Source organism: Saccopteryx leptura, chromosome 7, assembly GCF_036850995.1.
Source record: "Saccopteryx leptura isolate mSacLep1 chromosome 7, mSacLep1_pri_phased_curated, whole genome shotgun sequence".
NCBI lineage: Eukaryota > Metazoa > Chordata > Mammalia > Chiroptera > Emballonuridae > Saccopteryx > Saccopteryx leptura.
The window spans coordinates 64,553,345-64,570,692 of record NC_089509.1 but is presented as its reverse complement, the minus strand read 5'-3'; the positions used below and the strand labels follow the sequence as shown (position 1 = coordinate 64,570,692).

At 39.5% G+C, this 17,348-nt stretch overlaps 1 protein-coding gene across 5 annotated transcripts in view; it reads right to left on the bottom strand.

The window, feature by feature from the left end:
* OSBPL6 (oxysterol binding protein like 6) overlaps positions 1-17,348 on the bottom strand; it is a 233,728-nt gene that overhangs the window by 13,398 nt on the left and 202,982 nt on the right. For all 5 annotated transcript variants that reach the window (XM_066345045.1, XM_066345046.1, XM_066345048.1 and 2 more), the window contains 6 exons: positions 12,857-12,964; positions 11,287-11,424; positions 4,107-4,194; positions 3,350-3,603; positions 2,493-2,630; positions 1,878-1,941 (listed from right to left, as the gene is read on the bottom strand). In XM_066345045.1, coding sequence (XP_066201142.1) covers positions 1,878-1,941; positions 2,493-2,630; positions 3,350-3,603; positions 4,107-4,194; positions 11,287-11,424; positions 12,857-12,964 — 790 coding nt within the window. The remainder of the gene's footprint in view (positions 1-1,877; positions 1,942-2,492; positions 2,631-3,349; positions 3,604-4,106; positions 4,195-11,286; positions 11,425-12,856; positions 12,965-17,348) is intronic.

Genomic DNA, 17,348 nt, shown 5'->3' with positions numbered 1-17,348 from the left:
CTAATTATAATTGAGTCTATATTGTTGATGGTCCAAAATGAAATGATAGTGAACCAAAAAAATATACTATCTATATTTTTCCATTATCCATGTTCCATACTTGTTTTCAACTAATAAAACCGGGAAAAGCTTGGAATATACGTACGTGCAAATACTCATGTACACATATACAGGGGTGGGCAAAAGTAGGTCTACAGTTGTGAGTGTGGGAAACATAGTTGATTGATTCTTGTATTATTATTTCTTTATGAATTATTGTATTATTTATTTGTATTATCTTCTTCATTTATTTTTGTTATTATTTTGTATACTCATTTAGATTTATTTTTTAGGCAAGATTGGGTGGTATTTTAACCTACTTTTTTTTTTTTTTCTGAAGTTGGAAATGGGGAGGCAGTCAGACAGACTCCTGCATGCACCCAACTGGGATCCACCCGGCATGCCCACCAGGGGGCAATGCTTTGCCCATCTGGGGCTGTTGCTCTGTTGCAACCAGAGCCATTCTAGCGCCTGAGGCAGAGGCCACAGAGCCGTCCTCAGTGCCCAGGCCAACTTTGCTCCAATGGAGCCTTGGCTGCGGGAGGGGAAAAGAGAGACAGAGAGGAAGGAGAGGGGGAGGGGTGGAGAAGCAGATGGGCGCCTCTTCTGTGTGCCCTGGCTGGGAATCGAACTCGGGACTCCTGCATGCCAGGCCGACACTCTACCACTGAGCCAACCGGCCAGAGCCTTAACCTACTTTTGCCCACCCTTGAAAGCGTACATGAATATATGTTGTAAGAGCTTTAATTTCTAGATAATGCTGTTAAAAGTTTTAACTAATAGTGGAAATAGTTTATCTATGTAAGTGAGGTATATAGCAAAATAATTGCAGTATGAATTTATATACACATTTATTTGAAGAGTTATACGATTTGGGATAACAGTACAAAAAGAAAATCTCTAAATACAGATAGGTAAGATGATAAGAAAGTGAGATCTAACTTAATGAGCATGTTTCTATACTGGTTAAGATATGACTCAGGGCCTAGCACTCCATCTCACATGACGCTTCATGTTTACTTGTGGAAACAGGTTTACCTGGTGCATCTGAACCACCACCTAGTCCTAGATCTAAGATGAACGTTTTGATGAACTAAGGGACCTTAGTACTGCCTCCACAAAATTTCTCACTCTTTATTATGACCAAGAAATGACTTATTTTCTTATTTTGCAATAATGTGCAGTCACAGCACTCTATCATTCTGTGTGTTTTCAGGTTGAGGAAGTATATATGAGAAGCAAATGAAGCACCCTCCCAAGCATAAAGGAACTATTTATACTTAATATTATATATTCTTCCTAAAGGGATTTCAAAACCTTTTATCTCATGCAAGTTTGTAACACTCTGAACAATGGGCATTAATTAAATAGACTTCAATCCAAACCCTTCAGTGAGTTAAAGACCAGAAATCACTACAATATTTACGTATATATTTAACAGACTGTCACCACAGATAATGTGCCATACAGCCTTCCTCTAGGATTAAGATGTATTTGCACACCCTCAAGAGGCAAGAAGGCAGCAGATGAAATCTCCACGTTACAGATACAGACAATGAAGCACAACAAGGCAAAGTGATAGCACCGGGCTGGCACAGTCAGCATGGAGCTCTGCTGTTTCACGGGGTTTGTTTCCTAAACAATCTCCCCTCCTAGATAACACGGTTTAATATTTAAATTAGAAAGTCTAATTTCTCAAACTGAACTCTGTATCAATTACAAACATTCTCCAAGTTCCAAAGGTAAAAATGAAAACTGAGTACAATGTACTTTCGGGAACTAGAAACTCTTTCATAGGATAGTCAATTGGATATTTAAGTACTAATTGAAGAACAAACCTTGCCAAAACACAAAATTCTTGGATTCACAGTGACAGGCAGAAATGGGTGGATGATGGCTAACCTGGTAATTAAAAACAAAACAGAAAGCAATGCATCAGTGTTAAAACTTCAATAGACAACAAAGTTTTTACAACAATATTGACTACCACCAAATAAAAACTATTCAGTTCACCTATCTCTATTAATGAATTATTCTCAAACTGTACAAGTCAATTACTGACTCTTTAACTTTTAAGACTGCATATTTAAACAAAGAGGACTTATATCCAGGCAGCCCTTGGGTTACAAATGAGATAGGTTAAATATTTATATGCACAGTAAGGTAAAAATAAATACTATAGTAAGACAAACATCTGTCTCAGTTACCTTTGATAGGGAAAGGTACCTGTTCCAACTTACAAATTCAACTTAAGAACAAACCTACCAAATCTATCTCATTTGTAACCTGGGGACTGCCTGTATATTTAGAGGGGGCAATTATATAGATGAACTAAGTGAGTTGTCTGTTAACTGGCATCATAACCCACCCCGAAAAGAGCTTTACAAACTATTTTCATCATCAAACTGCCCACCTGCCCACACAGAAACTTCCCTGAGTGCAGAGGGACTTACCTGTTCTGAGAAAAAGCGGAACCCCTTGTCCTCTCTAATGCACTCATAAGTCTCCCCGAGGACAGGGTTGAATGGCTTACTTCCTGCTCTGAAATAGGTGGAGCAATATCCTGAAACCGCAAATGCAGCAATAAGAACCTGTTAAAACATTTAAGAAAGGAAAATAATATAGGAGAGACTACTTCCAGGTCGGCTTGTCCCTTAGTCCTCCAGATTTTGCACACCCCTTCTGTGGATGCTGATGGAATGGCATTTGCATTTTCTATTATTTGCACACTCTCCAGAAACTCCGGGGGGAAGAACATGAAACTGCTCTCATGGGAACTAGCAGGCAATTGAGTCCAAGTATTTTTCATGCATCTGCCACCCAGTTGCCTGAGTATCACAAATTCAAGGTTTCTGAAACCCCGCTTATAGATAATGTCATTGGCACAATCTTAGCACCATGTGCAGGAGGGCTGTGGCTGTTGGTGCTTTTCTGAGGGAAAGTCAAGTTTTTGAAAGTCATGTGGAATAGAGGCCAGGGCAAAGCACCAACTGGAGGTTTCATTCTCAGACTTAAGCTCCTGAACCAACGGGCTCTCTTGGCATTCAGGAAAAGTTAACAAAGCAAGGCCACGCATGGCTTCAACCTATAAGAAGAGTGTTATCTTTAATATCCTAATTTCAGAAACACTCAAAACAAGTGTTAGTCACAAAGTGTGCATCTTCTAGTAAAATTTATGCAAATAGACCAACTCTTACCTACGCAGAGAGAGTGTTATGCAAAAGCCAACTGTGCCATCACAATGAATTTTGCCTTAGCCCAGGCTTGGGGTTGAACACTCCCTGTGGAGCACTGTTCTGGGATTCATTACCATGCGCTCATAGGGATCATCGGTTTCCGCAGCCTTGTCCAGAAGCTCACTGTATTCCATTTCCTCGCAGAGATGCTGCAGGGTGTTGAGTGGCTCATTCAGCTCCACAGGCATGGAGACTTTAGACAGGTCTTTACCAATGTTGTTCCTCAAGATATTCCACAAGTTAATGTTACTGGTGTCAGGACAGGGAGCTGGCAGGCACGTCCGACGTCCATTTCGGAAGGCTCCTCCTGTAAGCTCTCCATTCAAGACTGAAAGTGGGAGAAAGACAAGAATCACAGTGAAAGACACTTTGCTTTTCTGATTCCATAAAACCTGGGAGGGAAATAACCCCTTCAAATAATACTGATTGTGATACATTTTTTAAGCCTTTATTATACTCCCTCAAGACTAAATGGAATTATTTCAATTATCAAGGTTGCTAATAAATGCACAAAATATGAGTATATAGTTGTTTAAACAGGGTAATAAATATGCTAATATATTCAAGAAAAAACAAGTCCAATTTAAAAAATTGAATACTATATTTAATAAGAAGGACTCAAACTTTTGGTTTAAGAAACTAAACTTTTCCACAACCATTTCCCTAACAGATTTTTGAACCATTTACTTCAACAGATAATACAAATACAAAATTACTGAATAATCAGCTGCAAAAAGAACAATTAAGCAGGGAAAGTGACTGCTAATTGAAACACCAGTATAGTAATTTGGCATGTAGATCGAACAACCTGGAAGCTCAAAGGATGCATACTTTGCCGAGAAATGTTGTCTGCAACACTGGTGTTGTCTTCAGATATATTATCACTCACGTCACTGATGTAAGACTCATCATCTGAAGCCTAAGGAAGGAAAGACCATAGAAAGGATCAGAATTCTTGTTCGATGTTAAAAGTTCAGAAAAATCCAATGATTAAACACAAGATGTTACTCAAATGAACAACAGAGGTCATAGTGGGAAATGCATTTGACATATATGCAATGAACATGTGAGGCTCTTCCATGAGCCAGAATCTCAAATTGCTCAAAATAAGCAGCTCCCTGTCTTAGCTGGGGTGGGAGGCTAGGGAGGCTAGTATAGAACCAGAAATATTTCAGTACCAGTGTAACAAGAACGTACAATAAAGGGAGCCCTGTGATTCCTCCTAGAGGAACTAGAAGAAGCTCCCCAGAGGAAATAACATCTGGATTTTTTTTTTTTTTTGTATTTTTCTGAAGCTGGAAATGGGGAGAGACAGTCAGACAGACTCCCGCATGCGCCCGACCGGGATCCACCCGGCACGCCCACCAGGGGGCGATGTTCTGCCCCTCCGGGGTGTCGCTCTGTTGCGACCAGAGCCACTCTAGTGCCTGGGGCAGAGGCCAAGGAGCCATCCCCAGCGCCAGGGCCATCTTTGCTCCAATGGAGCCTCGGCTGTGGGAGGGGAAGAGAGAGACAGAGAGGAAGGAGAGGGGGAGAGTGGAGAAGCAGATGGGCGCTTCTCCTGTGTGCCCTGGCCGGGAATCGAACTCAGGACTTCTGCACGCCAGGCCGACACTCTACCACTGAGCCAACCGGCCAGGGCCAGGAAATAACATCTGAACTGGGTGTTGGAAAGTTGTTGGGAGGGAGATAAGCACAGGAAGGAGGGACAGTGTGCAAAGGCAATGGCCATGAGAGAAACATTTATTCTAGGAATGCTAAGAAGTTGAGTGGCTGTGACAGAAGGTGGGGAGAAGAAAAGGGTCCACCGTGAAGGACTTTTCATGTCAACATTAAAGGGTTCACATATAAGCTTAAGAGTTATTAAATGCAAGGGAGTGACAGAGTCAGATTTAGTTTTAGGAAGATACTTGACAGCATTCCCTAAGGAGACCAGATAACAGAGTTCTGAATAGATGCGGGAAAGAAATAAGGACAGCTTAGGGTAAGATGGACACAGTGAGAACCCGGGATAAAGCTGCTCTGACAGTCACATTTGAAGTATAATATAATGAATAAAATTAGGCAGAGAGATGGGTTGGGGGAGGAAGACTTAGAAACAAGAAGAAATCAAGAATTAAGCCACTTTACATGAGAAAAACATGAAACTAAAATGAAACCAGATTTTGCATGAGAAAAAAATTAAGGGGCAACATATGTTCTCAAGGGAATTAGAAATGGAGCAGATAAGAGAACAGAGTATGGTAGAGCCATTCAGAGGAATGGGAAAAGCTGATGCAGGCAAGAAAGCTATTGGTACTTATAGACTTTCTTCAAAATGGAAATAGTGCTGTATTTTTTTCTGCACATAAAAACATTCTTATTATAAATAATCAGAAATTACATGAGGGTGAACAGATGATATGAAAATCACCCATAATGGGCCCTGGCCGGTTGGCTCAGCGGCAGAGCGTTGGCCTAGCGTGCGGAGGACCCGGGTTTGATTCCCGGCCAGGGCACACAGGAGAAGCGCCCATTTGCTTCTCCACCCCTCCGCCGCGCTTTCCTCTCTGTCTCTCTCTTCCCCTCCCGCAGCCAAGGCTCCATTGGAGCAAAGATGGCCCGGGCGCTGGGGATGGCTCTGTGGCCTCTGCCTCAGGCGCTAGAGTGGCTCTGGTCGCAACATGGCGACGCCCAGGATGGGCAGAGCATCGCCCCCTGGTGGGCAGAGCGTCGCCCCTGGTGGGCGTGCCGGGTGGATCCCGGTCGGGCGCATGCGGGAGTCTGTCTGACTGTCTCTCCCTGTTTCCAGCTTCAAAAAAAAAAAAAGAAAAAAAAAAGAAAAAAGAAAATCACCCATAATCCTATCACCTAAAAAAACCCACTTTTAACATTTGGTGGAGGTATCAAATTTCAAAATGTCAACACAAACATTGATCTATCTCTCTCTAGATACTGAAAAAGGAGTTGGTTTACATATTCTTTTACAATGCTCTAAGTATATTCCATTCTAATAAATATAGTTCTGCTCTTTTATGTGGCACGACAATGTATTTTATTGGACAGTTATAACACAAGGAATTTAACCAGCATTTACACCTTTTTATTATTATAGACAATATTTGGGTGAACATCCTTGTAAATATATATATATTTATGTGAATCTGTCTGGCAATTTTGTTAATATTTATTCTAGAAGTGAAATTGCTGGGTGAAATGGGTCACTTTTAGGCTTTAGTCCCATGTTACCAAATTGTTGTGAAAGACAGCATTCATTTGTTCTTACCAGCAGTGTAGGAGAGCAGCCATCTCTCCACATCCACTTAAACGGTACACATTATCAACCTTTTTTAGTACCCATCTACATATCACACATAAAAGATCTCTTTTTAAAGCCTAAATTTCATATTTTGTTAATTTTTCTTATATTTCAGAAATTATTCAGTTTGTCATATAGGTTGCATTATTTTTATTAGTTTAATTTTTAAGGTTTCTGGATTTACTGCTGATATTTTCAAAACCAGAGCTGAGAAACGCTCAAATATTTAGTGAGAACAGAGTGATGGACAGAATAATTGCCTGCATAAATGAACAGTGGAAGTTTGGTTTCTGCATCTTGAACAAGTCTATAAAGATAGCAAATTGAGGATGAAGTCTTTTTCGGATTCATATTTCCCCACTGCCACGGGCTTCAGCTCTGTTCCTACTCACTGCCACAGAGATGAAGGTTTAGCCACCAGCCTCCTGAAATCCACCTTCTTAGGCCTGCCTGATAGAAAAGAACTCTCCCATGCGATTTCTCTAATCACACACAATTCTGCTTGAGGAGACAAATGATTGCCTAAACCAAATTCATGTTGCATGCTAGTTTATTTGAATGTTTGTTAAGAAAACACTCAAGTTTATCTTACAAGAAGCTTTAAACATTCTATTCCTCTTCAAGTTCTAATTGCCCCCAAACTAAGAGATGATAGAAATGGTTCATTATCCACATCCTTGTAGAATGGTCCTTGTAGGATGTAAAAGAATTCTGCAGTGACAGTGAGCCATGAGATTTATGTTATACATGTGAGCAGTAACTAAGGCTGAGTCTGACCTACTCACGTTATCCTATACGTATACAGTAGGCTTACAGTTGTGCGTAGGCAAAATAGTTTATTTTTGTATTTATATTATTATTTATTAATTATTGTATTATTTTCCATATGAAGAACTGTACATCTACTTTTGTCCCACCCCATATAAAGTTAAGGCTTTGCGATTTATAATAAAACAGTCAGCATATACTCTTCTTCCTCATGATTAAGAAGTCTTGGAGCTAAATATTTCTTTAAGGGCTTAGCGACTCAAAAGAATTAAGAAAATTTATTTTTTTCTAAATGCAACCAGACACGTTCCATTGCAAAATTAAGTTTAAAAGCAGAGGCAAGTAATAGATTATTCTGGAAGCAAGAAGAGGACTTTTTAAAAAAGAAGTCCAGCATTCATGAAGTGAGGTGCCTTGATACATATCATCACATGAAGAGGATGTTCCACTCCGTCGTGGAAAATGTAGACGTAAGGCAGCTAATGGCCAGATGCTCTCAGGTTAATGATGTGTTAGGGCACTAGAAGCATTCCTTCCTTCCTTCAGTTAGCAGATATTTATTGAGCACCTGTTCTGGGGACACAGTGGTGAAATCTCTCTCATGAAACTTATATTCTACCAGTGGAGACACACAGCAAAAGAAATAATGAAAGATATACTTTGTTAGTGATTAAGCATTAAGGAAAAAAAGTAAGGTAAGAAGGACAGAAAAGGTCAGGAGAGAGGAAGAAATGGCAGCTCCAGACTGTAATAAGGGCAGCTAGGAAGTCTCTGAAGGGGACTCCTGAGCAAAGGACGGAACAAGTGAGGGGTCTGAACTGTGGCTCTCCGGGACAAGTGTCCCAGCCAGCGTGGAGGCAAGGGCAGGGCCCAATCTCCTTTGGAAGCTGCAGCGCAGAACGTGCAGCTTGATCCTACCCTGCAGCTGCTGCCAGCATCCCCAAATGTAAGTAAACCAGCAGGTGGCCTTGCCAGGTCTGTCGATGTGGGAAGATCTCACCACAGGGGAACTTAGAGATTTGGCAGGCGGGCTGACTCAGTAACAATCTCAGCCCAAGGGTAGGGACAACCCTGAGAACATCATGTCTTCTGCCGCTTGGGTTTATCTCCTGGTTTAGCCTTTTCAAATATTTAAGACTGACTGCTGTGCTGAAGGGGTAAGTTTTAAGTAAAAACAGTTTTATGAAACCCTGTAAGATACAGGCACAGGAAGAGGAGGGGGTTCAGTTTTTTTCCAGTGTGTGTTGGAGGACATGGGGTGTCTTTAGCAGATCAACAACTCGAGCAATCACTTGTTCCGCCACCGGAGGGCTCCAGAGGGACAGAGGTGGCAAGAGGCTCAGCTGAAAGTGATCAGTGTGCACGATCATTTTTTTGCTTTTTTTTTTAACTTGAACTTTTTGTGTTTACATAAATTTTAGTGTCTCTCCGAATGCATCCCCCCCTCCCCCGTGTTCCCCACAACATCCCCCTTTTCTCCCTCCCCACAACACCCTCCCCCTTTCCCTCCAAAATTTGCTTTTCTGCTCTCTATCATGCTGTGTTTTGTGTGTATAATTTCACCAATCTCCCTTTTCTGATCCCTTCCTATCATCCCCTTTCTGTCCGCTTTCCCTCTGGCCTTTTGGCTAAGATCAAGTTAGTATCAGTACACGGTCTTTGTATCAGAGCTAAGGAGTTTAGATTGTTATCCTAAGGACACTGGGGAATAGGCACATGATCAGCTTTGCATTTTAGAAAGATTAATCAGGCTGCTCAGTGAAAGATGGATTAGAGGAGGCAAGAAGGGAGGCAGGAAAGCCAATTATAGGGATAGATAGGGTAATCTCAGTGGGGAGATGGAGTATTGAACTATAGTGGCAGTGAGGCTGTAGGAAAAGGTACGGCTCAGAGTATTTAGGGGACAGAAGTCACAGAACCTAGGAGTGAATCAATGTGGGTGGTGGCGTAGTAGGCAGAGGAGTGAAGGAAATAACCAGGTAGCTGATGTGACACCTGGGTAGAAGTGTACTTAGATAAGCAATATGAGAGGTATGGGTGTGTGTGCCCATGTGTGCGCGCAGGAGTTTGTAAGTGGGTTTGTTGATTAATCTGTTTTTGGACATGCTGAATTAGAGGTTCTGCAGAGCACCCAGGTAGAAAGTCTCATAGGCATCTGTTACATGGATCCTGGGCCGACTCTTCAGACGTGCTCTGAAATCTAATAAAATCCCAGTGACTCAGAGTGAACAAATGATCTATCTCCATGCCCTTTTGCTCTCTACTTCCTTGTCCCTCCCTCAGCCATTAGGTTCGCTCCTCCCATGGGGGTGGCACCATCTTTCTGCTTGGACTTGTGCAGTAACCAGTTCATGCCCTCTTTTCTGCACTGCCAGGATCTAGTGCCAGAGGCAACTGAACTCCAAGTTCAGTATGCCCCAGAACTTGGAAACACAAATAAGGTCACGTTGTAAGAGATACCCTATCGTCATCAGGTGACGGGTCAGAACCCAGATAATGTAGGGGCAAGTCCGACTGTGCTCTGATTGAAGAAGGATGGAGGACTGGTCAGCAATGGGAGCTCAGACAAGGAAGTCAGAAAAGAAAATGCTGGTAGCATGTCTCCAGTGGAGGGCCCTGGGATTGCAGAGACTGGCTCACAGACACAAATATTTATACAGATGTGGCAGAGTATCCTGATAGTGGAAACAAAGGGTTGAAGATATTAGATCCTGGTGCTCCTGGTCTCAAGTTTACTCAACTCACTTCTCCCGCTCCCCTTCTTTCTTCGCTCGCCACACAACCTCCTGACTACAATTAGGCTTCCCATGCAGATCTGCCGACAGGGAACAGACACTAATCAGCAAGCATGATTATTCTGTCTATCTGATAGCATCAATTATCACTATGAATAATTAAACAAGTACTCTGGCTTGTGAATGGAGTCTGTGAATCTGTCAATGCATGACTAGGGATCTGAGAGGCAGGTGCATGGCTCGGTGTGGTAACATAGTTAGTGCCTGATATAAGAATTCTGTTTACCTCTCTTCCATTACAAAAGTGATATATATGTTCATTATTTCTTTCTCTTTTTTACTTATTTATGATTCTAAAATCATTTGTAATTCCAAACATCCAAAAACAACTACAGAATGTTTCCTTCCGCTCTATTTCCACGCATATAAAAATAACGTTTAGCAACTATTTTGTTTCCTTTTTGTCAAAATGTATTACAGATTTGTAATCTCAAATGACAAAATTCCTTATCAACTGTGTGGGAAGAATTTTGGCTGCTTCTCCCAATTAAAAAAAATTTTTTTACTTGACTAAATTTCAGTAAGAGAATAAATTTCTGCAACCTGACCAAATAAGAGATTCTTTGTTTTCAAGACTTTGCCAAGAATTATGAACATGAAAATCAATCCAATAAAATGTTCATGATAGCCACTGGTAACATCCAAAAACAATAATTACCCAACAAGAAATGTTAGATATTATCCTTCTAAGTTCAAATTCATATCTCTGGCAAATATATTGTTTTTTGTTTAAATAAAAGTCTTCGGTAAAAACGCTATGAACTTATTCCCCAACCCAATACCCAATACACACACATACACACACACACACAAGCATGATTTTCAAATTCTCTCATTCTATCTACATTTATTGGCTAGTCTCCAATAAAATACTCTGTCATCAACTATCTGGTTACCCTGAAATATGAATTGTACATGAAAATCAGAATAAATGCTTGATTCTTTCCTTTCATCAAATTTAAGAGTCGTAAGTTGATGTTCAGAAAAGCTAAGTGACCAGTAAACGGGAACCAACATAGTTTGCATGCTTTTGGCTTTGTTACAATTTGGCTATCTTACTATGACATTAAAGAAGAGTTCCACAGTCTTACTTTCTTTAACCTAAACTCACAGTCAGAATCAGCTGGGGTGGACACACCACGGACCTTACCTCATTCTCTGACGAGCTCGCCGAGAGGAGCACCTCTTGGGCATCAAAGAACTCAGAGACGGACTCTGACATGGATAGGCGGCTCTCATTCACTACTTGCTGTGACAGAGGGAGACTGACATGGATTTGCTCACCAGCCTACAGAAGAGAGAAGTATATGGTGGATCATCACTGGTGCAAAGAATAACTACGTATTCAAATTAGACCACAAGGTGCTAGCTAGATTTCTAGAGAATTTCACATCATATGTAAAGAAGTGTTGACCACAATTTTCACTTACAACTCCATAATGACAAGGGCATAAATTTCCTTCCAATGTGTCCAAAGAACCTAAAAGGCAAAGCTGACACCCTAATTTGATTTTAAATCTATGCTTTGTTGTTATTAAGTGGAATTTAACAAGCTGGGTCTCTATCAATACCCTGAACTGACTGTAGAGACAAGTTCATTCTCATATACTTGGGCCTGTCATTACTAGCTATATTCTAACTAGTATACACTAAACCTCAAGAAGTATTTGTAGAAACCAGTATAGATATTCTAAAAAAACAATCTATAAAACTAATTTTTGAGACAATATATTGAAGTCATTTTCCAATCTGATTATGAACTTTAGCCTATAAAACATGTCTAGAGTATTAAACCTTATTTCAAACTGTATTTTTTGTTCAGTAAGTGATGTAAGTTCTCAAGGAAGTTATTTGTTGCAGTAAGAAAAATACGTAAAAGAACTATAATATATATATTTAATATATGTATTCTAGTACATATTTCAGGTTAAAAAAGATGCAAAATGTATCGCTGCATCTAAAGCTCTAATAGTACTGTTGAAAAGTGTTAATTCTCATGGTGATAAAATAATTATTTTATAAAAGGTTATAAAAAGAATTACACACTTAAGTTTAGCACAAATACTAAATGTTCTCCTATCCTCTTACCATTTCTTCAAAAATTCTTCTGAAAAATGGAGTAAGAATGACACCTACCTCAGAGGGTGGCTGGGACTGTCAATGAGGTGCCACATGTAAAGGGGTTAGCATAACACCTAGCACATATACGCAGTCACTTGACACATGTTAGCTATCAATAATTATCTTCAGCATCAGTAATAGCTGCAGTAGTATAATTAGTATTCTCCTAGAAAGCTCAGATGACTCCTTAGATAGGACTTTTAGACTAAACCTTAAGAAAACTTTTATTTAGCACTTTCTCAGCTAAAAATGGTTTTTAGAAACATATCATGAGCCATTCATAATATGAGCATTTTAGATGAAGACTGAGACTGACCCAGAGAATTCACAAAATGGAATATACATAAACTAAAAATTCAGAGGCGTCCAGTGAACACAGGAATAGATAAAAAATAGACCCTGATCACCAAGAATAAATGATGTCAAGGTCATGTACATGCCTCACTCCAAAGAGCACTGGGCTGTCAGCAACACACATATTTATGCAGGGAATTCTTATTAACAGTGAAAGAACTGTATACAAATAAATAAAAAAAACCCACAATGGATTTAGATGCTATAAAATTAAGTATTGTACATCTAGTAAAGTTGAGTCTTACCTCATCAGGGCTAGGAATAATATTTACACTGACAACCTGATCACAAATAATAGATTCTGAATGTATTCTGCTCAACCGACTCCTTAGTTCAGCATTCTGGTTGAGTGCCTTAAAACAACAAAAATTGCACATGTAATTTCAGGTTAGTAAGCAAGCATACAATAGAACAAGCACACAGGTATATTTTAGACAACAAAAACTATGGTGTTCTTAGCTGTAACTTTTGGAGTCATCACAAGCCAGATCCTACTCATAAAGAAGGAAATAAATGGCTCAGAATTAAGGCATTCATTTTTTGTAACATGACTACTACTCAGTAGGTGAGTGGGTTGAAAGAGTTCATGGATTTCATAAAAATGATTCATGGAATTTTCTCTCCCATTATATCCAAACCTCATCTACCACCACACATATATTATATTTACACCCTGGGATAAAAACTATTAATTCTTTTCATTATTTTGTTTTGGTTTCTAAAGTGTGGGAGCTGTTTCCCAGTCAGAGAGTTATCTTAAAAATAATTTGAAAATGGAATGAACTGGCTTTATATTTTATAGAATTATCTTTTAGTTTGGTGAAAGAAAACAGTTGTATTTTCACTTTCCAGGAGTACATAGTTAATACCTAGACAGTGCAGACCAAAAAGAGTCTTCTCTGAAAAGTGCAGACACCGACAAGCGTGATGAACAGAACACAGAAAAAGTAAACTAACTGTGAGTTATCTGCATCACTTTACTTTCAGCACCAGTAAAACACCACCTGCTAGAATACAGTTTCGTGTGCACAGCAAGGAGAGAGAGCAGCTTCACACAAGCACAGTCCCTACAGGAGCCTTGTGGACAAGGCGCACGCATCACATCGAGGCATGGCCACATCTTCCACATACATAAGAGGTGTGGCTAACTGGAGTTACTCCATGTTTAAAGGACAAGGCCCAGTGAAAAGTTGGACAGCTCCTTTCCTTCTCATTAAAATCAGCATGAGAAATGGTAGTGAGTGTTTTAGAGAGTGGAAGGTAAGTGTCAGGACTTACTGAAGATGATTGTTAGGACATCTGCCCCCGGGAATGAGAATTCTGGTTTTCTTCATATGAAGTCAGTGAATACAGTAAACCAATACAGCTACAAATGTCATATTACAGTTAGAACTCTGTACCTATTAAAACACCCAGGATAAAGGAAAGTATAGTGGCTAACTTCACACTCGCATGGTGCAGTGCACAGGCCTCAAGCATAGAGCAGAGAATGGTCTCTCCTCTCTCCCTGAAATCCAGCTTCTGCTTTTTGAGAAGAAAATTGTTCACTCATAGCATTTGCCTTTTGTATCAATTCTTTAGATCCAGTTCGTAAAATCTTTGTAAAATATAACACAGTTGGTCTGGTGGGCAGTCAAGTATTGACAGATTAAAGGTGGATACAGTCATTACATTTGCAGATAGCAGGAAATACGTGTTTAGTTTTGGTAAATAAACCATGTGCTTCAAAGAAAGAATTCTAATATTCTTACATTCTGCAAAAGTGCTCAAGATCATTTTTCTTGGAGTAAAATCTCAAACACTTCGAATTTGAAAAAAAACTGGATTGTTCCTATCCTTTGTCACCACTACACATATGCTTACTTGTTCTTTTACCATTTCTCCGTCTAAAGTATATATTGAAAGTTCTCTTAGTTATTGAAATTAATTGGAACCAGATGTACTTTGCTGTCTTGGAAGTTGGAGGCTTTGTGGTAGGTTGTCTGATAGTTTTATTGACAGAATCATAGTCTTGACCTCAGAGTTTCATAGAATCCTCCACTGACATTCCTCCAAAGTACCTGCACCCTCTGTTGCCACTGGAACAGAGTTAATGAAACGACCCCACAACAATTCAAGGGCAAATTTAAGTAATGATTTTTCTCAATGGGGGAGTTTTAAACACAGGTTTTCCATTTATAAGGAGAGTTGTAGATTGTTTGCTCTGGGTATTAAAAAAGTTAAATTCTCATTTAAACTCTCATTTTGTCCAATAGTCGTTGAATGTGATCCTGTCTACAGGTGTGTGTGAAGGCACACAAGGTCACCTCTAGTCATTAATATCCATAAGGAATGAGATAAAATTTTAAAAGGAATATTATATTAATAATATATATGCAGTGGTAGAAAAAAGTTGCTACACAGCACAAAAACACACAGCAATACTGTTGCAAGCCTGCACCCCCAGTGGTAGAAAGTGTTAGCATACAACTGAGCATGCAACAGCCCATTTCTGTGCGCCTTCCCCGGTGGCTCCTCCTTTTGCCTCGATCATTTGGACGGTTCCTGGAGTTTGCTACAACCAGTGAGCTTTGTGATGTAGAGTCTCAGGTCGTGCTCAGAACCCCACCGATTATTTTTCTCCCTGAAACTCAACTGTTTTCTCTGTAATGATGTCACGGAACCTTGGGAACATTGAGGAATATAAGCATTTTCAGTGACATGCTGTTACTAGTAATAATTAACATAGAAGAGCCCAGGTAATGGGAGAAACAATGTGTGGAATGCACCTAAGGAGCCTGAAGAGTGACGAAACAAGGAAAAAGGAGGCAGATCACCAGCCACCCGCGTCAGCCAATGAACAAAAACAGCTATGGAGACTTGACAGTAAAAACATCGTTCTACTAGTAGCATGTCGGACCAACGCCTAACAGGGAGGCTCAGGGACTCAGCCTGCCTTCTTCGCCAGGCAGGTTCTGTGCTTACTCTAACCACTTGCTTTTGTTAGTGAACTTGGACTGCACTAAAAACTCTCTGCATGCTATGCTCATTTCCCCAACATCTCATGTCCCTCATACACATTCAAGTCTAATATATGCAAGAAACACACGATTTCTTCCCAATCTGTAAAAGAAGTGACCATCTTGAAGAGCTGAGCCAGAATCAATTGCCCTAGTCCCCATCTCTCTGGCTATGCGCTATTATTCATCTACCCAGGCAGAAAATGAATGAGAATTTGCTTTAGATAGGTGAGACTTTTTGGCATATCTGTTTTTTCTGAATGGAACTGTGGGTTCTGAGAAGGCAACAAGGGAGGGAAGCAGGATTGCTGGAGATGGATATAAAACACAGGGCAAGATGGAATCATTAGAGACTTAGATCCTTTGGGTAAAAGCAAAACTGGTTCCCAGGAGTGAGAAAATGAGTATAGAAACCATCAGATTTAGAGCTACCAAGAATTAAATCCCTGAAACCTTCAAAATCACCTTGTGTTTTTTTATTGTTTCAATTAAAATAAATATATATCATTATATTTGGGAAATGTAGAAAGTAGGAAAATATCTTTTTAAATTATACCTTACTACTCTATCAACCAACCACTGATAGCTTGTTATATATTTTTTTCTATGCATTTTTCACATTATTTAATGGGTACATACTTCACATGCTATGTCTGCCACTTATTCTTCGCACATAAACATTCATTTTATGTTGCAAATTCTTCACAAATACTTGCATAATAAGCAATTGCATAATAGTTGCATAATAAGCAATTATTTCCTATTATTGGGCACTGAGGCTGTTACTGAATTTTACTATTGATACAAAAAATGAACCTGCCATGAATATTTAAGGGCATAATGGTTTTTTACACTCAGTATTACTTCCTTAGACTACATATATTAGCCATGAACCAAAAGGTCAAAGGATAAAATCTTTTTAAGGTTTTAATAAATATTGCCAAATTATGTCCAAAATGACATCAATTTGAATTTACTGTATAGTTAACAAAAATATGTAAAAGATTTTATAAAGACTATCTCTGTATAGAACAAATCTGGCCAAGTCTTAGGGAACTGTTGAAATCAGGAACAAATATACACGAAACTTTTATGTCAACACTGAATACTTATGTGGGGTATGTGAATGCTCCAGCTAAGGGGGATGACAAACACTACGAGTGCAATTTTAATTTTGCTACTCTGTGCCGTTAGCCAAAGTTTTACTTACATTCCCATACACAAATTTCACTAATTTTAAGATGCACATTTCCCCCCATATTTAACACCTCTGAAGCACTGAGTCCTTTTAATTGACAGCAGTTTTTTTATTAATGCACAGAATGATCATATATCTAACGACCGAAAGCATGGATTTAATGAATAAATCAGTAGTTCTAGATGAAGTACAAGGATCATAGTCTGCTGCTCACATGTGTACGGACCCAACACCTACTGCATTTAGCACAGCTGTGCACAAGTTCCGGGCCCAGAAACCACATTAGGAAGAGTGACAAAGTATAATGCATTGAAGACAGACTCAAGTTAAGTGGCATTTTTTTATTATTACAGTAATCTGGAGTGCTGACTTTAGTAGTAGTAATACTATTTGATTTTGGTGTTCAGGATTTTACATTCAATGAAACATAAAATTACAGTCATTTATAAAGGAATAGACATCACATAAAATTCTCTGTCCTACAGGCTCGAATCCAGCATCTATATACTGTCTGTTAGGTGTGAAAGTTACTTTTAAAGT